Source organism: Lucilia sericata, unplaced genomic scaffold (genome assembly GCF_015586225.1).
Source record: "Lucilia sericata isolate MDLA Ls3-8-SP2 unplaced genomic scaffold, ASM1558622v1 Contig000190F_arrow, whole genome shotgun sequence".
Lineage (NCBI taxonomy): Eukaryota > Metazoa > Arthropoda > Insecta > Diptera > Calliphoridae > Lucilia > Lucilia sericata.
In genome coordinates, this window is record NW_023994218.1 from 371,127 (window position 1) to 398,991 (window position 27,865).

Sequence of the window (27,865 nt, forward strand, 5' to 3'; positions counted from 1 at the left end):
TACTACAGTAGATATTTTGCAACATTTTTGCTTAGAGCATATATAATTGAAATTTTTTATTTGAAAAAATAGAAGATACAACTGTAACCAACATTCTCAAGCTAAAACTGACTAAAATTATTGATTTTTTTTAAAGAATTTAACAATATATTTTAATGTAATGAGTTTATGAAAATATTTCTTTAATAAACATGAATTTAAAATTTTTTTATATTCACAAATAATGAAAATATATAATATTTTCTTTGTAAGCACATTGTGGCATATACAAAAAAATTTATTTCTAATCACTTAAGCGATATAGTCCTCAATTTGTGTACAATTAAGGGTTGTGACTATAAGCGAAAAGTACTGTAAATCAAAATGTTTAGTTATTGGTAAACCCGTTCACACCAGTTATGCATCATCTAATGTTAATATAATAATAAATAATCAACCTATTGAAATTGTTAACAGTGCTAAGAATCTTGGTATTTCATATATTCAACAGTAATCTTTCATGGTCTGATCATATTAATTATATTTGTGTACGTACCTTCTCCATGATCCGGTCTCTGTGACACTCTCAACATTGTACCCCATTGATTATTCGTATCTTGCTTGGTAAAACGTATAATACACAGAGGAAAAAAATATAGACGCCTGGTACCAAATTGACACAAAATGTTTCAATAACATCCACTGTCAAGTATATACATACATACAACAACAACTTGTAATGTAGACCACGCAATTTTGTCAAAATTGCAACAATTCGTTGTCGCAATCTAAACTTTATGCACATCCGTTGTCTAAATATTAACAAACGTGGTAAGCTCTCTATTGACAACGCATTTTGAGCTTACCACGTTTGTTAACTTTTAGACAACAAATGTGAATAAAGTTTAGATTGCGACAACGAATTGTTTACATGTTGTTGTTATATGTATGTATATACTTGACAAAGGATGTTATTGAAAAATTTGGTGTTGATTTGGTACCAGGCGTGTATATTTATTTTTCCCTCTGTGTACCAATTTTGCTATATGGTTGTAAACTTTTCGCTAGCTGTGACGTTGTGAGTTCAAGAAAACTAAATGTTACATTTAATAATATAGTATTTGGATTGGAACGTTCTGATCACATCTCAGAATTTTCTTCTAAACTCTATGGAACAAGCTTGAATAACTTACTAAAACCTCGTCTAAAGATCTAACAGAGGCAAAAGATTAATTGTCTTCAAACACCGCAGTCTCATTTCAAAATGGCACTTTTTTACATTCGCTATTCCGGATAATTATTAAATTGTTCTCGAATTAACTTATCTAATATTCATGATTTTAAATATGATTAAATGTACACCTTTTATGCTTGATTATACTTTTGTTATTAGTCTCATAATTGTTAAACAATTTATTATCTCTAAAATTTTGAACAACGTTCTTACATAATTTAAATTAATATTTTATGCCATTATTGTATTACATTTAATGAGTTCTGTACGGTAATATAATGATATATAATAATAATGTAATAAAGTAAACTTGGCATAAAGTAAATATTTAGAAATGATTTTTTTGATAAAAATTTAATATGCCTAGAAAGATAAGACTTTTGTCTATATAACGCTATCATTAGTTATCCCATTTTTATTGTATAGGCCTTTAGATGATATAGCAAAGTTTATGTTTTTATGTATATTATTCTACAAATTTTTTTATTATTTTTTGTACGAATCTACCATTTAAATTTCTAAAAATTTTCTTTTTCGATACCAAATATACTATTGTTATGTATGAAAAGGTGTTATTGTTATGTATGAAAAGGTGTTATTTATTAACGACATTTTAAACTGCTATTTTTTTTTATCGATATTTATATTTTTTGCAATTTTTAAAAGTAAAAAAGTACAATTTGGCCACTAATGGCTTCTAAGCGACCATATTCCAAAGATACTCTGAAATCTTCTCAATAACACCAAAATTAAAATGTTTGCCTCTTTTTGCCTCTTCGTTATTTAGGCTCACTTTTCTAACACTCCATGATATGAAAATATTTACATTTTATTTAAAATCTAATTATTGAATGCGAAATGAATTGATTTAAATAATCAGTAAAATAGTAGAATAGTATGTGTTGTAGGGGCACGGCACATCCCTAAAGGAATAAAATACAAGAAATCTCCAATTTTGCTCAGGCAACATTGAAATATGTGTTTTTCTTTTCCCGGACCCTTTCATTTCCTGGGAAAACGGGATTAATTTTTAAAAATTCCCGGGGAATTCCCTCCTAAAAGAAAATATGAATTTGTTCTAATATATACGTTATTTACATTTTTTTAAGATGTTTGTAGTTAGATACAAATAAATAATTAATAAAAATCAAATGAAAAAGTATGTAAATCGACACGATTTCTAATGTACAAGCCTAAAATATTATGAATGTGTGCTAATGTTTGCAATGAATGGAAATATTGGCCGTATACCTATAGTAAGGTATACCAATGGGTTTTGTCTGTTTGCGCCAATTTTAAAGATCAATTCCAAAAAATCTGTGTTTTAATTGTATGTAATTTGTTTCCTAGTTTTTAGCACTTTTTAATATTATTACTTAATGTACTTATTTAAAAAAAATTTTAAAAATGTCCCATAAACTAAGGAAAATTATTCCCTGGAATTCCCGTATAATTTTTCTGACATTTGGTGAACAGTGAAAAACACTAGTATTAGTGCTACACTAAGCTACTTGGTGTGAGTTGGTATTACAGGTTACTATTATTATCCTACCTTATCTTTGTTTATGTGAATATAGCCAATAATTTGATTAAACCGTAATTTGCAATATTTTTCACCATCTAATATCAAAAATTTTTAACAATTTCAGAAAATGAATTTTTAAATGGAACATCGAAACCCAAAGTGACTGACGTTAATGTAGACAATGCTGTTTCGCGTTGTCGTAAAGATTTGGCTGAAGATTTAAATCGTTCATTTCTCAAATATTCATTTGCAAATGAGAGCACTCCAATGGATTTTGAAAAAAAGGTAAGATTTTTTAGCTTTTATAAAATAAAACTCCGTTTATTTGAAACCGTTTTGGTGGTTAGCTAACAATTGGCTCTATTAGAATCGAGAATGAAAAATACGATTTATGTATGTATGTATGTATGTATGTATGTATGTATGTATGTATGTATGTATGTATGTATGTATGTATGTATGTATGTATGTATGTATGTATGTATGTATGTATGTATGTATGTATGTATGTATGTATGTATGTATGTATGTATGTATGTATGTATGTATGTATGTATGTATGTATGTATGTATGTATGTATGTATGTATGTATGTATGTATGTATGTATGTATGTATGTATGTATGTATGTATGTATGTATGTATGTATGTATGTATGTATGTATGTATGTATGTATGTATGTATGTATGTATGTATGTATGTATGTATGTATGTATGTATGTATATATGTATGTATGTATGTATGTATGTATGTATGTATGTATGTATGTATGTGCGTGTGTATGTATGTATGTACACTATCGGACAAAATAAAGTGCAAAATTACTCATGCTATATACTTTTAGCGAAAAACCGGTTAAATGATTATTGAATATGGACAGTGTGACCAGGTCTCGATGGCTAAACCCCATCCAAAATAATGCTAGAAAAAATGCTAAATTAATTTTAAAATGCCAAAAAAAATCAAAAAATTAAAGTATGAAAGTATATTCTGCCGTGGTTGACCGTATGATAAACTACCTCAGATATGAGTATAAAATGTAATAAAGCATTTCTGTTGAATTGTACTTTGGTTCCGATATATTTAAACTAATTTTCTGTGAAAGGCTTTATACATTTGTATATCGTCACCTGAAACGCAAACGGCAATCAATCGATTTTATTGTTGATTCTAATATATTGCATCAAATCAAATGTTCACAAACAAAATTGGACTCCTCAAAACAAAACTTGCGATTTTATATATCAAAAAACAAAAGGAAGGTAAAAATTCCAATTTATCCATTTTTCTTTACGCCATTGTCAACTACCATAACAAATGATAGGTTTAATATTAAACAATTTGTTTATTGAATAGCAAGAAATCGCGTTGATAGAAACAAACTTTTCAACTTAAATAGTTGTTTGCTTCCCCTGTAAAATTTTATAATTTCAAGGCAAGGATTTTCATGCAATAAATAATGAAAAATATACGCGTATTTAAGAAATTTTAATAGATATTTAGTTTTTGACAACAAATATATAGGTTCTTGATGACAGAGGCGCCGCTTTATGTACTCTAATATCAATTTAACAGAATCACGATCTCGTGTCAAGTGACCCAACTCAAAAAATAGATTTTTTTTTAATTTTAAAAATTTGTAATACAAAAAAAAAACAATTTATATTCGAAAAATTATAAAATATGCTATAAAAATGTTAGAAATATGCAAAATATATGCATTTCAAAGCAAAATGTGCAAAATGCAACAACAAATCAATGCCATTTTGATGCAAATTCTTTGGTTCGAAAAGAAAACTACTTAAAAGTTATTTTGAGTTACTGACATACATTTGCATACAAATCCTTGCCCTGATTATTATAAATAATTATTTGTCTAATAAATTTATTAAAAGTATTCATATGTACATTTATTTTTAACGCCTTTTGAAAATATTCTCTGTGTATAATTTCATAAGGAAAGCAAATAAACTAAATTGTTTTTCTTTTGTGTTTAGTTCAGACTTAGGCGAAGAGCCACTTTAAGAGCTCTTTGGTTTTCCCTCATTCACACGTACGTACGTCATTCTCTTAATTTTTAAGTTTTTTGATTGAGATACACACAGAGAAATATCTGATGTTAAACATGAAGATAAGTTCCTGTTTGGCGAATTTTATTTTTTCTGTGTGAATGTTATAAATAATGGAAATTTTAAAAAAGTTTTATTATCGACATAAACTCCTAAACATATGTAATATACGCTACTCTGTTATTTCCAGAAATATAAGCCGATTTTAGTTAATGTCCTGTTAACATTTTCACTTAAATGACATATAGAAAATCCATATGAGTGCAAAACATCTTGGAGGATATTTTTATACACTTAACAATCTATTATTTTTTAAATTTCATAAAATCTTCCATTATTTATTTAGTTTTAACTAGAAGGAGTAAATATTACGGTTCACCTTATATCTTAAATTGCAAATAAATGCGTTGCCGATGGCAATGCACAATAATAATAGTTAATGCTTCAGTTTTTTTCAACATATATTCATACAAAATAATAAATGTAACGTTTTTTGTAATTTTATATAGAGTACACTGTAAAGTAGTACACACTACATACAACACTAAAAAATTTTACAAACTTTTCTTTCAGTGCAAAGAATGCAAAAAAAAAACTGAAGTGGTGTTAATGAGACAAGAAAATTTTACGCTCTGCCGATGTCGGGTTTAGTTTGTTTTGTTGCTGAGAAATTCGTATTGCGTGTGTATAAGTGAGAATAACACAATGCCAAGGCAAGGGCATGTTTGGTCACCGTTGGTTTAGATGAAGTCCCAAAAGGCGTGCGACATTTTTTGTTGGTGTTAAAGGTTAAATTAGCTGTATTTTTTGTAATATCGCGTTGCATCTTTTCGGATTTATTAACTAATTTAATTAATGTATATTTTGAAACATAACCGAATTTTTAACGCGTTATAGCGCAATTCAAAAAAACTCCACATTGGACTTTTTGGAAATAGTTTTTATATTGAAATATTCTTCCAATTTTATGTGCAGATTTTAAGATTTCTTTCGAAATTTGGGTTTAGGGACTTTAAGGGGTATATTTGACCAATTATAACACCATGCAGCGGATGATAGCATTACATCCACAACATCAGCGATATTTGCCTTTTAAAACGTAATCTGTCTAAATTAGCGGACATATTGACCAAAAATTAAGAATTTGTGACGGTAATATAAAAACTGGTATACAGCATCATCGAAACAATATAAATAAAGAACTAAAAGTCGCGGTCCTAATGAGATAGTGAAAGTCAAAGGTCATAAGTTCGCCGTATGACATTTGATGTTATTACAACTTTTGTTGTAGAGTAAGGTAGAAGATCTGGTAAACAATAAGATAGTGGACCATGCAATCGCTTCAAAGGGCAAACAACAATAGAGAGCGCGAGCTGCCAGTTCAGCATGGGCGTGATGTTGATGAGGTTGGAATCTCACCAAAAGAAGATGCAGCTGCCCTTTCCAAAATTGGGGAGGCGCCGAATGAAAGGGATGTCAAAACCGCCCAGTTAAGGACACTACAACACCTAAGACGGTACCCAAAGGATCATTAGCAAGTACTGGTAATTTTGAGGAGTCAAATCCTAAAAGCGAGGAGGAAATCACTCACTCTCCAGAAGACAGAACAGTAGTGCTGTCCAAAATTGGGAAAGTGTCGATTAAAAAGACTGCTCTTGCTATGCCTGATAAGGACACCGTAGTGCCATGAATGGTACCCACTGTATCAATTGCCACTTCAGGTTACCCGGAGGAGTCAAATCCAACGAGCGGGGATGTGATCACTAACTCGCTGGAAGACAGTTTAAATGGATGACAATGATTGATGTTATCCAAATAAACCTCCATCGGAGCGAGACGGCTACCAATGCTCTGATAGCTAAAATTAACACAGGTTAGATACATATAGCTTTAATCCAGGAACCTTGGACGATTCGCAACAAGGTTTCTGGATTAAATCACGTAAATTTCCAACTCTTCTACGCTGAAAACATAAGTCACAAGAACTTATGTTTTCTCCTCTCAACAGGATTTTCCACATCGGATGCAACGGTGCTGAAGCAAGGTCGTGGCAACATATACCTTGCATCTGTTTACCTGCCTTTCGATTCTCCGACACTACCACCAACGTCGGAGCTGATGAAACTGGTCGAAGAGGCACAAAGGAAAAATAAGAAAATTGTAATAAGTTGTGATGACAACTCCCACCATGTAGCTTGGGGTATTACAAACACCAATCGCAGGGGACAAGCCCTTATGGATTTCCTTAATACTAAAGACTTGATCAAATCGAACTTAGGTAATAAAGCTACCTTCGACAATAGAATCAGAAAAGAAGTATTAGATATAACTACATGTTCAGAAGAGCTTATAAACGAAGTTCAGGATTGGAGAGTTTCGGACGAGCACTCCTTTTCTGACCATCGCTACATAAGATTCAAAATACTACGGCCGCCACCAAAGCCGATAAAGTTCCGGAATAAGTCTAAAACTAATTGGACAATGTTCGGGACCTTACTAAAGAACCGTTTATGTCGGGACACTTTAAAATGTCGAAATAAAGAGGATATAGATGCCAAAGTGGAAACGTTTACAAGTGCCCTGGTTGAATCGTTTAAGGACAGCTGCCCTCTGCGAGAGCAGAGATCTGCCCAGGAGAAACCCTGGGTAACCGGGGAGATCCGGAACCTTGGTAATACTCTTCGCAAACTATTTAACCGGACACGGCGTAAAAAGACCGTAGTATACTGGGATGAGTATCGTAGTAAACTTGGTGAATATAACAAAATTGTTCGTAAAGCCAAACGAGACTCCTGGAAACTTTTCTGTGAACAGGTAGACATCGTAAATGACGTATCGGAGATAAAAAAATTATCCAAAACTCATGTCCAACCGGAATCTATGGTCGATGATACAGGCAGGAGGCTGGAGGATATGGAGGAGACAATGAAACTCCTAATGGACTCTCATTTCCCACCCGGTATATCGAATAACATAGATGAACCGATATTGAAGGAAGGGGAGGCTGACACGGAAATTGTAATTACATCTGATATGGTTAAAGGGGCAATCAAGAGCTTCGCTCCCTATAAAGCCGCAGGACCGGATTGCATTTTCCCGGTTCTCTTACAGATGGAGGCGGGACTCGTTTCAGATATTCACTGCATGCTTGAAATTCACATATACCCCCCTTAAATGGCAGGATGCAAGGGTAATATTTATACCCAAACCAGGGAAACCTAGCTATTCGACACCTAAGTCTTACCTATAAGTCTTACGTCCTTCCTACTTAAAACCTTGGAGCGGATAGTCGATAGTATAGTTAAAAGCAGTATACCCGACAAAGACCTAAAATTTAAGCAGCATGCTTATGTAAAGGGACGATCGGTGGAAACCTCTTTAAACGAAGTTGTCCACTACATAGGTGCCTCCTTTGATAGCACACTATATACGCTGGCGGTATGCATTGACTTCGAAGACGTCTTCAATAACGTGCACACTGATATCCAATCCCTAGACCAGTTTTATGTTGACCGTGTGCTCCGCAACTGGATAAACCATATGCTAAGGAACGGATGGATTAGCTGCGGGATGAACGATATAACTATCAGGAAAAAGGTATTTTGCGGTATACCACAGGATGGCATTTTGTCACCTTTACTATAGATTACCACGATCAATAGCCTTCTAAGGACCCTAACCGAGAAAGGACTTAGACCTGTCGTAAAACTTTTAAAGGGAAAGGATCCAAATTACTTGTGTAGAAGAGCTGAGGAGGCTCTGAATATGGCCTTAAGCTGGGCTCAACCGAGAGGCCTCAATGTTAACCCGGCAAAAACGGAAATCTTTCTTTTCACGAGAAAGACAAACATTTTTACGTATACTGAACCTTGCTTCCTGGGCAAGAAGATACCAGTGACAGACAAAGTTAAGTAATTAGGTGTAATCCTCGACCGGAAATTAAAATGGAGACACCACATAGAGGATAGGATCAACAAGGCACATCGGTGCTGGGCGATATGTAGGAAAACTATAGGCATGAAATGGGCTCTTAGTCCTACTATGACAAATTGGCTTTATAAAAGTGTAATTAGACCAATTAGACTAAAAGTGCAATATCAAACTACTACAGGGAGTTCAGCGTAATGGTGCCATGTGTACTACTTCAACCAAGGCTCTGGAAACGTTGTTAGATATTCCACCCATTGAAACTCTTTACTTTAGGCTAACTGGCCAAAAGCGGTTATAGGATACGTCATCAATGTATACTGGACACAGTGGAAGGTTATACACAATCATCGGACGTGCATGATCGTATACCATACACAGAATATGTCGGAAATTTTTAAACGCTGATTCCAGATAGAATGTCGTGGTCAAGCGGAACATTAGAGCAAATACCAGTAGGAATCCGTTAATACACGGATGGCTCTAGATTGGGGGACAAAGTGGGGCTGGGGTTCTATATTGAAGACCCAGAAACAGAAATATAACACCGTTTACCAAATCATAACATAAGCTTCCAGGCAGAAGTATGAGCAATAACGGAATGCGTTAATTGGATTAGAATAAATATGGTGCCCACAGCGCTTAATATATTTACCGATAGCCAGAAGGCAATTAGGGCGATATCAAGCGATAAAATTAAATCTATGACCATATTGGATTGTAAGAAAGCTTTAACTGAATACAGAGGTAAGGTTCACATCATATGGGAACCAGCCCACTCGGGAGTAGTCAGTAACGAAAGGGCGAATGTAATAGATTTAAAGGGTAGGGGCTCGAGGCAGTTAACATGACAAATGCGAAACCTTTCGACGCAACAAAATCTGAACTAAAAATATGGATGAGAGAATCCCATAAGGCCTCTTGAAATAATGAAACAGTGGGTAGAACCACGAAGATCCTATGGGGTGACCCTGATGAGAGCAAGACGAAAAATCTCCTCAAAATGAGCAAGTCTAAAGTTAGTATGATGGTACGTATTCTGAGTGGACACACAGGATTACGTGCACATCTCAGCAAAAATTGGACGTGCGGATTCAGACGAATGTAGAGCATGTGGGGAGGACAGTGAAACCCTGGAGCACTTTCTTTGCCACTGCCAGGCATTCGTCGAAGTTAGATCCAAGTATCTTGGAAGTGATGTTATTCCGGAAATAACATTCCTGACTAACACTGATTGGAAGATTCTTAGGAATTACGTTAAGAAAACTGAGTTTATGAACGCTGAAAAATAATTCATTCAGTTCCCTGTGTTTTTTTATGATAAGGAGCGCACAACAGGGCCGATAGTGGCCTAGGTGTATTTTTTCGGATTTGATGTATTATACATCCTCCTATCATCCTAGGTAGGTACCTACAACTTTTGTAGAGAATATAATTTCCAATATTTTGGTAAAGATTATTTTCGCGAATCATCAGTTGTTTTCGAATTATTTTGTTTTCCTTAGCTGTGTTACTTAAAATATCAATTAGATTTATACTTATAGAGATATTTTGATTACTATTCTTGCATAAATTAGCTGAAAATACATATTTATTCTTCGAATTTCGACTTATTAGCACTGCATCTGTCTATGAAAAATTTCAAATAGGTTGCAATTATATATAATTAATTTGGTGGGCTTAATCTACCAAATATGTAGATTAGTCCCACAAAATTTTATAAAAATCGGTATGCGAAATACAACAAGTAAGTTTTTTCATATAAGTACCGCAAGTGTTTTAAATTAAGAGTACCATAGAAATATTAAAGGAAGGACGGACGAGATTGAATCGACCTATAAAGTGATTTTAAGTTGATTTAATATACCAAAGGGCGGGAGATGATCCATTAGTTACGGTATTATATTAACTTGTGTAAATAATATAATATTATGGCGATTTTAGGATTTAAGTCAATATAATTTGAAATGCATAGGACTATTTGTTGGAGCATTTAATATATGGAAATCACATAGGTACTTTTGCTAAATCCTAAACCAATTAAGATATCGATAAATGTTTTTGTACACATAAGTATAACCAGTAAATCTACAATTTGCAACAATAAAAAAAATTCGAAAAAATCCACATAGTACTAAAATTCAAAACAGGGACGATATATTTTTTATAATTTATACAAATTTGACGAAATTACACCCAATTGATAAATAAAATATGAGTTTAGCTGAGAAATATTGTTAGTTATATAGTTATTTATTTAATTATTTATATTTTTATACAAACAACTAAACCTAAACAAGCAAATTATTGAAATGTTTTTTTTGAATTAAATGAAATTTAAATAAAATTCAAAATATTGCGAGTAGCAACACTGAGTCATGCATTAGAGTGATCGCATACGATCTCCACTCCTTGAGTGCAGAATAAAAATAAAGCAACTGGCAAAAATACGAACGCGTAACAAAAGGGACAAAAAGAAAACCCCTCAAATTACGATTCGTGTGTCTTTTGCTACTTTAATTTCTTCTTTACCCCCTTTGCCAACAAACTAGTGTCACATGGCTCGTGTCGCACTTGGTGTCCCCTCAGCTAAAAATGCTCTTAGTGTTTTAAGATAAAATATTTGTTGATTAGATTTTCTTAATTTCATATTTTTGTTTATATGTAATAGATTTTTGACAATAAAAACGAAATTTTAAGAAAAATAAATATAAACATATATTTTTTTAATTTTATTTATTCTTTATTGAATCTTTTTTATATAGAAATTTACAATCTGGCAAAATCCAATGTATCCGTTCTTCTCAGTCTATGACCCTCAAATGACAGAAACTCCCTGGCAAGGGGATTTGGGTGATCCATTAGTTTCGACAAGTAGATTAAACAAGAGAATTTGATCTCCTCGCATATTATGGGGACATTAAGATCCCTATGAATATTACTATTGCGAATGTACCACGGGGCACCTGTTATTGACCTTAACAGTGCTGACTGCTTTCTTTGTAATTTTTCAACATTAGATGAGGAGGCTGTTCCCCACAGTTGAATGCCCTATAGCCATATCGATTTTACAACTGTTTTGTACAACAGCACTTTATACTCCAAGTCTAGAGCTGACCGTGGTCCAATTAGCCAGTACATTTGAGCTGACTTTAATTTATTTGTGTAACCTTGGCTTGTGAGTCCATCTTAAGCGGCGATCAAGGTGGATACCAAGATATCTAACATCTGTACGGAAGGACAATTTTCCCGTCTTAAAGTAAATTTAACGTGGGTACATTTTGTTGCATTGACCTTTATTTTCCATTTGTCCATCCACTTTTCCAATTAGCCGATGTAAAACTGGAGTTGTTTCGAAGCTATTGAAGGGTTATCATGTATGCTTACAAAAACGGTGTCATCCGCAAATGTAGATGTGTGCGTCAGTGCGCACGTTGGAATATCTGAAGTATATAAAATATATAGGAATGGACCTAGAATACTTCCCTGGGGTAGTCCAGCAGATATTTTAAAACTGTAGTGGTCTGACGAAAGGTCCAGTGAAGGGATCACTAAAATAAATTCTCGTTTTATATTTTTGATTACAGCAATGTCAGTTAGATCGGGAATCTTATTGAGGTCTGTAGGCCAATAGGTAGGTTGGCCACTAGATATGGCATCTAGTCTGTTATGCGATATTGCTTCTAGCAATTGTCTGCCTTTGGGAGTAATGAGGCGATAGCCCCAAAATCTATGTTTTGCATTATAATCACCAGCTGCTATGAATTTTGGGCCAAGAGTTTTAAAGTAATCGAGAAACTGCTCGCGATTAACATTATACCTAGGAGGATAATATATTGAAGATGTTGTAACTCTGCAATCAGGTATATTTATAGAGGTGGCCTGGATATGGTCCTTTTTGTATTCTGGCATGGGGAAATGTCTAATATTTTTTCTCTCTAAAATGGCTGTTCCACCACAGGCTCTGCCACTTGGACGTTTTGTATCGTAAGTGTAGTATCCGTTAATTCTGAAACAATTCTTTGGGGTAAAATGTGTTTCAGAGACGAGTAGTACGTCAATTTCCTGAAGTAGCAGGAATTGTTCTACTTCATTCTTGTGTTGGCTAAGACCGTTAGCATTCCAAAAACATAGATATATGGCTATAATTAATTTTCATTTAGTTCAGATGTATAAATATAACATATAATTTCTAATTATATATAAAAGTATAACGGATATTTTGCCACAAATTAAACATCACTGCTGCACATTTTCTTGTTTTTAGTTATTTTCCTTGTAATTTTTGATAAATTTTTGAAAATATTGATAATTTTCTTTGATATTTGACTAATTTTAACGCCGGCGAATATATTTTAGATTAGTATAACAACCTTTATATATAAAAATGAATGTGTGTTTGTTTGTATGTTTGAAGGTTATAGACTACTAAACGGCTGAACCAATTTTATTCAAATTTTCACAGCATATTCCTGTATGTCTGGAATAGGTAATAGGCTACTTTTTATTTTGAAATTCCAAGTGGGCGAAGAGCCACGCCCATATTAAGAAAATATTAAATTCGTAGAGTTCTAATATTTTGTCGGAGCAACTTTAGTGTCAATAAGATTATTTAGGACAAAAAGTATATAATTTAAATACAAAAATTCGTTTATCTTGGAAACTATTCCAGTTAGAATCTTAAAATGCACGAATAACTTTAACATCCATTTAAACATTTTGGGTAATAAATTTGCGGACTACCCATGAGGGGAGCGGCACCTCCCGTATTAATTAAATACAAAAATTCGTTTATCTAGGAAACTAGTGAAACTAAATTCTTCAAATTTTGCACGAAGAACTTGAAGCCCCCACATGAATCAAATAGAAAAATTCTTATATCGTATATCATGAAGAACTTTGACATTCATGTGAATATTTAGAGCATAACGGGCGGACTTTCAATGGGTGGTTTGGCACAACATACATATGACATATTGGAAACTCTTATATTATTCAAATTTTTCATAGATAGATAGAACTTGGTGAGAAATAGAAACCTGCAATAATTTGCTTGGCATCTCTCATATGTAACATATTATAAATCTAGAAAACTATTGTAGATAGAATCTTCAAAATCGTTAGGTGGGTTTTTTATTTATACATATTGCTTTTAGGGTAGCAAAGCACACTGGGTATAGCTAGTAATCGATATAATTTACATGATTAATTACTTTATGGCATTATATCCCAGTAAAAACTTAACTCCCAAAGTAAGTAGGATTCAAAGGAAAGACTACTTCCTTTTCTATTACAAGAATTACTTATTTTTGTTCGTGATATTACAAAAGAAATCCTTTATTTCTTGGCTGCTAATAAGTTGTTTTGTAAGTTGAGCTATTTGTAGAACAATTTATGAAAAAATAAAAGGTCGACACTTACAGGGGTTGAACTTGGAACCTCCCGTCCGCCAGTTCGCCACACTCTCTCTCTACACCACCGCTTATGTGTTTTATTGTGCGTAATGCGCCATAAAAATGACCTGTAACAGTACTTCTCTTTCTTACTTTATTCTTTTACGCACATTCCTTAACGCTGGTTTACGCAAGGTCAGTTTTTGCTCTACTTTTAAATTTGTGGTGGTGAGAAGAGAACGCAATATCATTATTATTTCGCTCATGTAAATTCAAAAGGTTGACAATGTATGTATGTAAATTTATTAACTTTGCGCCTGTTCTTTCCCCAGTTGGGCTTGTCTTTAAGACATCCTCAACGATGGGTACACGACAATGTAAAGTCCTGGAAGACAAATGTAGGACAGCCGGAACAAATCGTCAACGACATTTTCGAACAAGTGTCGCGAAAATCGTGGCCGACTAGATGAGAGACAATGTCGCTCAGTTTGTCCTTCACCCAAAAATATAGATTAATTCCACCATTTTATCATCAACGACTATATAAGCCACAATATCATCCACTTTGTCGTGAACGATTATATGGGCGACAAGATCATCCACTTTGTCGTCAACGATTATATGGGCTTTGTCGTTAACGACTAAATAAGCGACAATATCGTCCACTTTGTTGTCAACGATTATATGGGCGAAAATGTCCTCAGCTTTGTAATTAACGACTATATTGATGATAGTATCATTCACTTTGGCGTCAACGATTACATGAGTGACAATGTCCTAAGCTTTGTCGTTCACTTTATTTTTTAAAAGAAAATGTTTTAAGTTGAATAAAAATATTTTAAAATATCACATTTAATTCAAAAACAATATTTATTTCATTTGAATACATTTTTAAAAACATATTAATTGTTATAAAAAGGGTTATTGAGAATTATTTGAATTTTCTTTATTGTATTGTCTAGCTTTTTCCTTATTGTAAGTATTCTTGATTCTACGAAAGATACCTCTTAAATCTTTTATAAATTCCTCGTAGGTATATCCCTCTTTTTTTGCGGATTCTGTTTAAAAAATATGAATTTTAAAAAGTTATAGATATGTTTTTTTATTGCCAAGTAATATGTCTTAAAAATACTCACCATATAAAGCTTTGAGTACATTTCCGTATTTATTATTAAATTAAATATATTTTGATAACACTTTTAATTTCACTTTTAAACACTTTAAAACACTCTTACTTATGCAACTGTTCGCACTCAAATGAGTTTTTACTTTTCTATTTTGCCCTTTTTTCAAATGGCAGTTATTTTACCGTTATTATACATTTTTTTTTGGCAATCACACTGCATAGAAACATTGACTCTCATCAAATAGAATTAAATAGGGGACAACTTGCAAGACAATGTCGCTCATCTTGCCGTCAGTATAGTCCAATATAAGACAACATCCAAGACATTGTCGCTCATATCATCATCGTGTGTATTTGTTAGAAGAAAATATTTAAGATTAGTCGCTCATACTGTCGTCAATAGAGTTATTTAAAAGACATCGTTGAAGACATATTATCTTAAACTGTCAGTAATATAATTAATAGAGAGAAGTATATACGAGTTTATTCTCTCAATAGCTTATATAGATGACGATTTTAAAGACATTGTCTTCTATGGTGTCTTCATAAAAAAAGCCCAGAAGACAACGCTTAAGAATTTATCGATCATATAGTCGTCAACAGAGTAAGTTACATGACAATATTCTAGACCTTGTCGCCCATCTTTTCATTATTTCTGTTTGATACAGGACTATTTTGAAGGCGTTGTCTTACTTCTTGTCTTTGACATCGTTTATAGAAGAATATATTAAAGACACAGTTGCTCATCTCGTCTTTAATAGGATTTAAAAGACGACAACGAACAGGTCTTTGTCGCTAATCTTGTCGTTAACGAAGATTTCTTACACATTGTCGTTTAGCCAACTTCAGCGATAGGGGACAAATTCGAAAATGTCTTGCATGAATCGTCGAAGACAATGTCGTCTACGATCATTTTTCCAACTGGGTCATTATTATAAGATCATTGTGAGTATGTAATAATAAATTATAGAACCCTGTTAGCCATGTCTTCAAGACATCATCGATGTTGCGTACAGGACAGTGTTAAATCATAAATGTCTTGTTGGCGACAGCCGGAGCAAATCACTGACGACTTTTTCGAACAAAGGGCACTTTTGTCGTGTCCGACAATATGAGCGACATTACCTGCATATTGTCGTTGACGAACAGATAAGTAACAATGTGGTTAAACTTGTCATCGACGAATATATAAACGAATTTTTTGCTACCTTGTCATTGACGACTGATTAGCAACAGTATCCTTCCATAGTATCGTCGGTGACAGTATAGTGGAAACAACAATAACATGATCATCGACGACAATTTGGGCGACAAAATACTTACATTTTCACCAAATAATTTCTTTTTGTAAAAATTAATATATATTAAGAGTTTTATATATTTTTTATTGATTTCAATATAAATACACATACATATGTATGTATATATAGAAAAATTAATAGAATTTATATATAAAAGAATATACATATGGGGCATTTCACGTCAAGTGAACCAACTTTTGAAATCGATGTCTTCCGATCGCGATGAAAATTGCACCATAGTTAGTTTTATTGGATAGTAATTCAGACACAATTTTTCAACAAGATCGCTCGTGAACTTTCTAAGTTAGAGGCGGTCAAAATTTGACATTTTGGCCATGCAGGTGTTTTTTCTCATCCATGTAACTTATTACCTATTGTTCTTAGCAAAATGTGTCCCAAATAGTTTAGATAGCTATTTATGCAATCTTTCGAAAAAAAAAATTAAAAAAATTTAATAAAATATTTTTGATTTTTTTTTTTTAAATCAAAAACATTTTTGACTTTTTTTCAAAATGGGCCCATTTTTTTTTTTTTTTTTTAGAAAGCTTAAGTCTTTTCCTAAGCGGCCTACATGGTCGCTTAGTGGGATGCGAGTGGGATATCTATCAAAAAAAATATTTTGTAACTCAAGATTTAAAGTTTTTGAATTTTTTTGCAAAATCAAAAACTTTGTTGACTTGTTTTAAAAAAATGGACCCATTTTTTAATTTTTTTTTTGCTCAGAAGAAAACTTATGTGTTTTCCTTTAACACCCTTTTTGTCGCTTAGTGGGATGCGAGTGGGATATCTATAAAAAAATGTTTTGTAACTCAAGACATATAATTTTTTACTTTTTTTTGAAAAATCAAAAACTTTTTTGACTTTTTTTCCAAAATGGACTCTTTTTTTATTATTTTTTTTTTCTCAAAAGAAAGCTTAGGTCTTTTCCTTTAAAACCTTTTTGGTCGCTTAGTGGGATGCGAGTGGGATACCTATAAAAAAATATTTTGTAACTCAAGATTTAAAATTTTTGAATTTTTTTGCAAAATCAAAAACTTTGTGACTTTTTTTTAAAAAAATGGACCCATTTTTTAATTTTTTTTGCTCAGAAGAAAGCTTATGTGTTTTCCTTTAACACCCTTTTTGTCGCTTAGTGGGATGCAAGTGGGATATCTATAAAAAAAATGTTTCGTAACTCAAGACATACAATTTTTTACTTTTTTTTGAAAAATCAAAAACTTTTTTGACTTTTTTTTCCAAAATGGACTCTTTTTTTATTAATTTTTTTTCTCAAAAGAAAGCTTAGGTCTTTTCCTTTAAAACCTTTTTTGTCGCTTAGTGGGATGCGAGTGGGATATCTATCAAAATAAATGTTTTGTAACTCAAGACAAATGTTTTTAAATTGATTTTTTTCATATTTGTGTGTAAGTGTTTCTAAAACCTTAAAAATAAAAACCACAACAACTGACCGATAATAGCCACTGGAGGGGTGCAATATGAGGCCGATCGCTATTAATTTTCCACCCCCAAAATTTGTCTGAGTTTTGTATCTTACGGCTTTTTTAGTCAATCCTAGAGGTAGTTTTCAGCGCACGTGATTTTCATTGTTAAAATATCAGGTGCTGAATATAATAACGCCAAGAAAGGATTGACCAAAAAAAGCAGCTAATAAAGGTGACAAATAAGGAGGATAAAAGTATGGATATTTGAAAATTTAAAAACTTCATAAATTAAGTGTAAAAATAGTTATTATATAAATTGATCTATTGTGATTAAGATTAAATTTTACTAAATTATTCATCTTTTTATTATTATTATTATTATTATTATTATTATTATTATTATTATTATTATTATTATTATTATTATTATTAAATTAATTCTTATTACAAATAAATAACAAAATTAAATTATTCAACATTTCCATAGAAAAAAAGTGATTTTTATTCCTGAGGTTAACATATTATGGGTATTACAGTATCGAGGCTATGAAATTTTAGTTGGGTATGTTACATACCATCGGAAAGGCTAATGTGTCTAGTTTTAAGGTTTACACACAAATATGAAAAAAATCAATTTAAAAACATTTGTCTTGAGTTACAAAACATTTATTTTGATAGATATCCCACTCGCATCCCACTAAGCGACAAAAAAGGTTTTAAAGGAAAAGACCTAAGCTTTCTTTTGAGAAAAAAAATTAATAAAAAAGAGTCCATTTTGGAAAAAAAAAGTCAAAAAAGTTTTTGATTTTTCAAAAAAAAGTAAAAAATTGTATGTCTTGAGTTACAAAACGTTTTTTTTTTTAGATATCCCACTTGCATCCCACTAAGCGACAAAAAGGGTGTTAAAGGAAAACACATAAGCTTTCTTCTGAGCAAAAAAAATTAAAAAATGGGTCCATTTTTTTAAAAAAAGTCACAAAGTTTTTGATTTTGCAAAAAAATTCAAAAATTTTAAATCTTGAGTTACAAAATATTTTTTTATAGGTATCCCACTCGCATCCCACTAAGCGACCAAAAAGGTTTTAAAGGAAAAGACCTAAGCTTTCTTTTGAGAAAAAAAAAAAAATAATAAAAAAAGAGTCCATTTTGGAAAAAAAGTCAAAAAAGTTTTTGATTTTTCAAAAAAAAGTAAAAAATTATATGTCTTGAGTTACAAAACATTTTTTTGATAGATATCCCACTCGCATCCCACTAAGCGCCAAAAAGGGTGTTAAAGGAAAACACATAAATTTTCTTCTGAGCAAAAAAAAAAAATTAAAAAATGGGTCCATTTTTTTAAAACAAGTCAACAAAGTTTTTGATTTTGCAAAAAAATTCAAAAACTTTAAATCTTGAGTTACAAAATATTTTTTTTTGATAGATATCCCACTCGCATCCCACTAAGCGACCATGTAGGCCGCTTAGGAAAAGACTTAAGCTTTCTAAAAAAAAAAAAAAAAAAAATGGGCCCATTTTGAAAAAAAGTCAAAAATGTTTTTGATTTAAAAAAAAAAAAATCAAAAATATTTTATTAAATTTTTTTAATTTTTTTTTCGAAAGATTGCATAAATAGCTATCTAAACTATTTGGGACACATTTTGCTAAGAACAATAGGTAATAAGTTACATGGATGAGAAAAAAAACCTGCATGGCCAAAATGTCAAATTTTGACCGCCTCTAACTTAGAAAGTTCACGAGCGATCTTGTTGAAAAATTGTGTCTGAATTACTATCCAATAGAACTAACTATGGTGCAAATTTCATCGCGATCGGAAGACATCGATTTCAAAAGTTGGTTCACTTGACGTGAAATGCCCCATATGTATATGTAATATATTTATTTAAACAATAAAATAAAAATTAATACATATGTATAATAAAATAAAATTAATTTGAACATTTCATCAGGTTTTGTTTTTAAAGAATTTGTATCAAAACTAACTTCAGGAAAATATGGTTTTATGGCAAAATATCATCATTTTCTTCATTATCTTCGATTTTCTTTCTTGAATTTGATCTATTTATTGTATTCTTGAAGCGATGCAACGATAAACGCAGATCCTTTATAAATGTATCATAGGTGTATCCCTCTGATTTAGTTGATTCTGTAATAAAATTATTGTTATTATTCATACTATTAGAACTCTTTTTAAATATTCCCGCTTTTTACGCGCTATTTCCCGACGCAATGATTTTGGCATATTATTTTCTATACTTTTAACAAGTATTATATATTATTATATAAATATATTGTACACTTACCTCTATAATAGTTATTAAATAATTAATATTATTTATTTTCAACACAAAACACTTGAATACAACCTTTCACTGGCACTTTAAAAACACGAATGAATGATTTATAGTCTCTTTTTATATTTGTTTTGTTGTAAGACGTTAAAGAACAGTTATTTAAAATTTTTTCATAGAAAAAACTAAAAAAATGTATTGACAACAACATCTAATTCTAAGTGAGGATAGAAACCAGTGTGACCAGGTCTCAAAAAATGTTTCGGCTAAATCCCATCCAAAATAATGCTAGAAAAAATGCTAAATTGATTTTAAAAAGCAAAAAAAAAAAAATGCTAAAATTTTTTAAGTGTTTTTATGAACAATTCATATTAATTTGTAACTGAAATTCATTGTAATTTATATCAAGTAAGAAAGTATATTCTGCCGTGGTTAACCATATGAGTATAAAATTTGATTTATTTTTCGTAATAAAGCATTTATGTTAAATTGAACCTTGGTTCCGATATATTTTAACTAATTTTCTGAGAAAGGCTTTATACATTTGTATATGTATGGGGGCTAGGTAAAATAAAGGACGGACTTTAACCATTTTTAAAAGGTTATGTCATTGGATCAAAAAGCATACGTGCTTATTATTTTGAAAATTTCAACCTCTACTAGACGGTCAGACTTACATGGCTTAATCGATTCAGAAAATGATTCTTAACCGATTAGTATACTCAAACGTAGTATAGTGGAGTAGGGTAAAAAATTAAATTCCGTGGTATTAAAATAAACAGAAATGCTAAAAATTATTTCAAAGTTTTTGTAAATTTAGCAATATGTAATGTCTCTAACTTTAAAATATTTCTGAATGCAAAAATTACATTAAAACTCTATTAATTACACTAGTTGCTCATGGTATAAAACCTATATGTGTTTTCGAAAGGAAAAGTATAATATTTCTAGTTTTACTTTTTTTATATAAACAATTCTATTTGTCTTCCTCAAAACACTTTAAAAATGGTTTTCATGTCACAAAAATATTGAAAATTCCGTTGAAATAATTTTAAATATCGGTGAATAGATGTCAGGTTTATAACTCATACTTCCAAGATTTTTTCGGAAAAATATATATGAGAATGTATGAAATGAATTGAGAGATATATTCAAATCCGTAAGTTTGTAATTCTGGAATAAATTGTCAATAATATTTTCGAAATTTATGTATTTTTTTTTATTAAAAAAAAAACGTGACAACAAAATTACTAAAAATTTGGTAAAAATAAAAAGAACAGAAAGTAGGATGAGAAAGTCTTAATTATATATTATTGATTTTTTTCAATAAATTAACAAGAACTCCTGAAGAATGATAAAAATTAAAACCTCTTTATTTCGTATAGGAAAAAATAAAATTTGTTAATTAACCGTCATACATAACCTTTTCCAAAATTATATGTTTCATTCCGGGAGCAAACAAAAAGTATTAGTTTGTAAAATAGCGTACTGAACGTATTTGTAAAAATATATGAAATCTCTTGAATTATTTCTATCACCTCGAATTTAAAAAAGTATTGGGTTCCAGAAAAATATTTTAGAATACAACATTTTAAAGTATTCACTTGTATTGGCGTAATTTTCAGTTATTTATCTTAATGAATCTTTTTGCATTATTTTGAATTACAGTGTAAATTATTACATTTCTCATATTTCTTGTTGCTTGTGTTTGGGTAGACATTTAATTCTGATTTTTTCCGGTTAAACCTATTTCCAATATAAATAAATCTTTTTTGCAAAAATTTGTCTTTTTTTGTTTATATACTAAAATTGCAAAAAAAGCTAAAAATATTTTATAAAAATGCTAAATAAAATGCCAAATGCTAAATTAAAATTTTACAGCTAAATCAAAATAAAAAATGCTAAATCTAGCTGCAAAAATTCCAAAATGGTCACACTGATAGAAACACGACAAATTTTTACAAATGTTGTCTTTGTTGTCCTCAATAAATATTCTTTGAATCAAAAACTTAATGACACTGTCGCTCATTTCGTCGTCAATATAGTTTGAAACATGACAACACACATGAAGTTGTCGATAAGTTTTTCTTTAAAGATGGTTAAATAAAGACAAGTTCAAGACATTGTCGCTCATCTTGTCGTAAATGTAACCTCAAACACGACAATTTTCATGCGATTGTCGATCATACTGTCCTCAATAATATCTTATTCACGACAAATAAAAAAAAATTGTCATTATGCTGTCTACTATTAAGCTCAAAACACGGCAAATTGGAGGACTTTGTTATTAAAGTTGTCTTAAATTGCATTTTATACAGGACAAATTTGGAAAATTCCTGCAGACATCATCGATGCAGACGTCGTCAATAACGATCTGGCCAACTGGGAAATGTCACACATATGTATATACATATTTATGTATGTATGAAAAATTCACATGTACATACATGTCTATGTATTTAAAAAAATATACATACATACAATCATACATTTTTGTTATTTTAACCTTTCACAATGTAAAACTACAAAAACAAAATTTTATGATTTCATGTCCCCTCTCCGCATCTTATCTTTTATTTGCTCTCCTGTTACAAATTTCTAAGATACCTATAACTTCCTTCATTATTTTATCCTACAATAGTCATTTCATAGACACTACGACGTTTCTTGCTTTATATGTCTTAAGGGCCCTTCAGACGATCACACTTTACGTACGACAAGTGTAATGAAAAAGTAAAATGAAATTCCATCCGTATGGCAAAAAGAGAATTAAAGTCGTATGATTTATATTTTTTATGTTTACACGATTGGTATAAAACAATAACAAAGTAAGATGAGACAGCTGTTTCACTTTTTTTGTATGTGTTTACATTAAAATACATCCCTGATCAAATGCGACTTGCTTGTTTTTTTAAACCTTTCAAAAAATGAAGAGAACCATACGACTGTCAAATTTCCCATCCGTATTCTCACTCAATGTGTGATGATTTTAGACGATCCCATCCGTTCTCTTCTACACAAAATTTTGACAGATCATATTACTTGTGTGCTCGTGTGAAGGGGGCTTTATTATCCTGTTACAAACAATACGTATAAAATTATAAATAACAATTTTCTGCATTTTTGAATGGATTTTTTTACAACTTAAGGTGATATTAGACGACATGTATTTTACATATTTACTGTCACTTTTTTTTATCCATATGCTATCACACCTGTCTGTGTTTTTCCGTATGACATAACCTATAAATGTAATCACAGCTGTCTTTTTAATGTGTAAAAATTGTTAAAATTATAAATTAGTTTATTAAAAATTAAAAAATACTTACTTTTTAATGTTCTTTATTCATTTTCTTTAATTTACTTTTTTCAAAAAATTTTATTTCAAAGCAAAACAGCTGTTTTGTTTATTAAACGAAAATAGAGCACGCTCTAATCGAAAAAATTACATATGTATTTCCACATGTATTTTACATATGCAATGTTTCATATGTACAACTTTTACAGATGGAAATTTTGACAGTACATATGTAAAATACATGTCGTCTAATACCACCTTTACATTTTACATATACATATGTATGTGCATACATATTTCCTGTAAAAATCTAGATCGTTTTTTCTAAACATACACTTTTTAATGCAACTAACACATTTTTTTGTTATCTTGATACAATCAACACGAATAAATACAAATTTTACATTTAATATCCACAAAAAATAATTAATACCTACTCACAAATGAAATTGTCATTTCATGTACATACATATTTTCTAATTAAATAAATTTTTCTAATTATATTAAATTATATTTATATTTTGTAGTAAAAATATTACAACGTCATAGCAGCGACTATCGTTTTATTTAGTATTTTCGTCGTCACATATATGCTCTGCTTGTGCACATTTCAAGTTCGTACATTTTTGCCTGCATGGCTTAAATATTTTTGACTTTGAATAATTTGTGTAGGAAAATATTTTGATATTACAGGCAAGCAATATAAAATATATGTATGTAGGCATTTTAAATATGTTAGCGAGTTGCTGTGAAATATATTGCGTATGAAAAAATTTTATATTTGTATGTAAGCTGCAATATGCAATAGCTTGTATGGGAAAATATTTTTCGCAAAAATACTACAAATATTTTAAATGGAAGCAATTAAATACATTATTTAGATAAAATATGTTTACATTTTAATATTGCATACGTATGCATATGAGAAAATGTGCATTTTGGTTAATAATATATTAGTAATTTTAATCTATGGTTTTTATATACAAATGCTATTTTCTTTTCTGTTTTATTGCTTTGTTTGTATGTTTTTTTTTGGATTTTAACTACAAAGTAATCCCCATATTCATAAATGCTTAATAAAGTTGTTGATGGTTTATTTTTGGAATTTTGTATAGTAAATGTGCGTAATAAACCTAAAATAAGCGATTAATATCTTTATGAATACGTGGGTGAGTCAGTAAAAAAGTAGTTCATAGTAGCCATAGTAAGCGAAGTTTTTCCTGGGATTTAACCACCAAACTTTTAAAAAGGCAAAATGATTTTGTCCATCATTTGGTTGACAGACGGACATTTCCAAATTGTCTAAAAATAGTGCTGGTCATATAGTCAAATACATATTCAAAGCATATTCATGCTTTAATCCAATAATGCCTATATTTGAGTTTTTTCCCAAAATATAATCGTTTAAAAATTTTCTGGGATTTTATTTACAAATTTGTAAACGTTAAAATTAGAATTTTTAGATTTTAATTTAAAAGAAACTATAATTAGTTTTCGCTATAAACCTAAAATTACCGAAAAAGCTTTTTCTGAGAAAAAAAGTTGTTAAAAATCATCTTATTGTTTGCTATTTGAATACGTTTATCGTGAATTTTGACTAAAATTGTTTAATAAACCTAACTAAGTTTCGTTTACACATACACGAAATCTCGTAGATTTAATTTGAAATAGTTTTACAAATCTATACCGTTTACACTTACTATTTTTGACATATAAGAAGATTTAATTTTTTCTAATATTTCTTGAAATTTTGTTTGATATGAAAAATAAGAAGAAAATTTATTAAAATTTTATTTATAATAAAAAATAGATATTTAAATATAACATTATCTTTTATTTTAAATTAACTTTTTATTCACGTTTTTCACTTTATTTTATTTTTTTGTTTGTTTCTTGAGCAGCGTCGTATTTTTTAGTATTGTTTAAAAAACTATTAGATTTTGAGTAGATTTTAACGAAATCTAGTTACGAAGTTGATTTGGTTTTGTATGGGAAATCTAGTTAAAATCAACTAGATTTGTCTCGAAATCTCATAAGTACTAGATTTTGTTGCAGTGTAAACGGGCTATTAGAAATATTTAAGATAACTTTAAAAGAAAAAAATTTTTTGTTTCCTAAAAACGTAGCAAAAAATGGTCGTTTTGGAATTTTTTAAATTGAAATGATTTTATAACTTTGGTTTCAGCCATGATTTTTAAGTAGTTGTTGTAGTCCAATAAAAAAATAGAAAATCTGGGAGTAGGTTAGTTTAATGCGAATATCTTTTAAGCTATGAGATTTGTTATAGTTCTCGATTAGGAGATTCTACATACATATGTAGGAATTTTTTTATATCGGAACACGAACGGGGAAATAGAATCGCTTTAAAAATTTGATACACACGAGGTATCCTACTTTGCGGACCCCTGACTAGGGTATCCAATTATTCGGGTTTTTGTATTATTCGGTTTATTCGACAATTAATTATTTGAGGTTTTATGTTAACCGGTTAATAATCAGGTAATTCAAAATTATTCGGTTAATCAAATGAAAGGGAACTGGATGTTTTTTATAAGTTTTATTGCTCTTTTATAATATTTTTCTTGTTTGAAAGGAGGATGTAAATATATACATACATCAAATCCGAAGAAATACACCTAAGCCTCTATCGGGCCTGTTGTGCGTTAGAAATACTTAAGAAACACAAAAGTATTCCTCAAAACTGGTTGTACACAGAGGGAAAATAAATATACATGCCTGATACCAAATTAAGTTAACAAACGTGGTAAGCTCTAAATGCGTTGCCAATAGTGAGCTTAACTCGTTTGTTAACATTTAGACAACGGATGTGCATAAAGTTTAGATTGCGGCAACTAATTGTTGCAATGTTGACAAAGTTGCGTGGTCTACATTACATGTTGTTGTTGTATGTATGTATATACTTGACAATGGATATTATTAAAACAATTTGTATCAATTTGGTACCAGGCATGTATATATTTTTTCCTCTGTTTAGAAATAAAGACGATATCATTATTTCTAAGATTGCTGTTCATGAAGCTGAAGTGTTTCTGTACGAATTGGTAAATTATGTGATAGGTAATTCTAAAAATAGGTAAATCAGAACAAATTTTTAAAATGTTTCAGAAGAATTGATATAAATATAATCAAATGAATTTTCTTCATTATTCAAAAAAATAAAGTACTAAATAAAGGTAGAAAATTAATTATAAAGATATGTATTGAATTTTATATATACATAATTTTTACCGTTAAATAGTAAGTTTTTATTAATCGGTTAATTAATACAAATTGTTCGGTTTATCCGTTATTCGAAATTGATTAACCGATCGACGGTTGGTCACCTCGGGTACCATGATAAAAGTGTAATCTAGATAATATTATTAAATTAATAAAACTTATTATTAACCGATTTTATCTACTTTATTTCAGGCTGTTTCGAGTGTGTCCGTTCGTTCCAAATATGTTTACGATAATGTTTCTATAAAGGAAAAAGCTGAAGATGATTACGAAGCATCACGTAGAGTAAATGCAACAAAGGCACGTCTACATGATTTAGAGGAAGAAATTACGAGTATGACTAATAAACAAAACGAACGCGAGAAACGAAAACAAAACTTAAAGAAAATATTGTCGCTGTCTTCGAATAATGAAAATGTTGAATAATTGATTGTTTATGTAATCTCTGAATCTTTTAATTAAATAAAATATCGAATTGATGTTGCTTCGCTTGAAATATTTCTCTAAAATATTGGGGTTTGAAAAATATAAACAAAATTGCTTTTTGGGGGTTTTCAATAAAATATGGGTTTAAATCATAACTTTTTCAGTGAGAAATTAAGATCGACAAAATAATGAAACTCTTCAAATCAGAGACTGAAAATAACGGGTCCACTTTGTTTTCATAAGGTTAATTGCTGTGATCACCATTTATAATAGTGTTTTTGCAGTTTATCACTGAGAGAAACCTTTATGTTCGATTTTTTTGATAAATGGTTGAGAGAAACCGAAAAGAAAAACAAAATAACTCGCTACAATTGATTTTTATTTTGTAAACATTTTTGAAAAGGTCTGTTTATGATTTTTATTTTTAAAAGCAAAACAATAAATCGCAAATGTAAATACACGATTAGGACACACATACACACATAGCAGACAACAACAATATACTCTTCCACTCTCATATAAGCAAGAGAAAAAAGGAATACAAAAACCAAGTTCTCAGCCAAAAACATAAGTAACAAAACAAAACAATAGTTGTAAAGGTTATACTAAACCATTTAAGTAAAAATCATTTTATAA

At 30.5% G+C, this 27,865-nt stretch overlaps 1 protein-coding gene across 5 annotated transcripts in view; it reads left to right on the forward strand.

Moving 5' to 3' along the window:
* The window catches only part of LOC119601789, a 137,285-nt gene extending 109,986 nt beyond the window's left edge, over nucleotides 1-27,299 (forward strand). For all 5 annotated transcript variants that reach the window (XM_037952928.1, XM_037952929.1, XM_037952931.1 and 2 more), the window contains exons 5-6: nucleotides 2,863-3,023; nucleotides 26,996-27,299. In XM_037952928.1, the coding sequence (XP_037808856.1) occupies nucleotides 2,863-3,023; nucleotides 26,996-27,229 (395 nt within the window). In that variant the 3' untranslated portion in view covers nucleotides 27,230-27,299. The remainder of the gene's footprint in view (nucleotides 1-2,862; nucleotides 3,024-26,995) is intronic.
* Nucleotides 27,300-27,865: the final 566 nt, after the last annotated feature.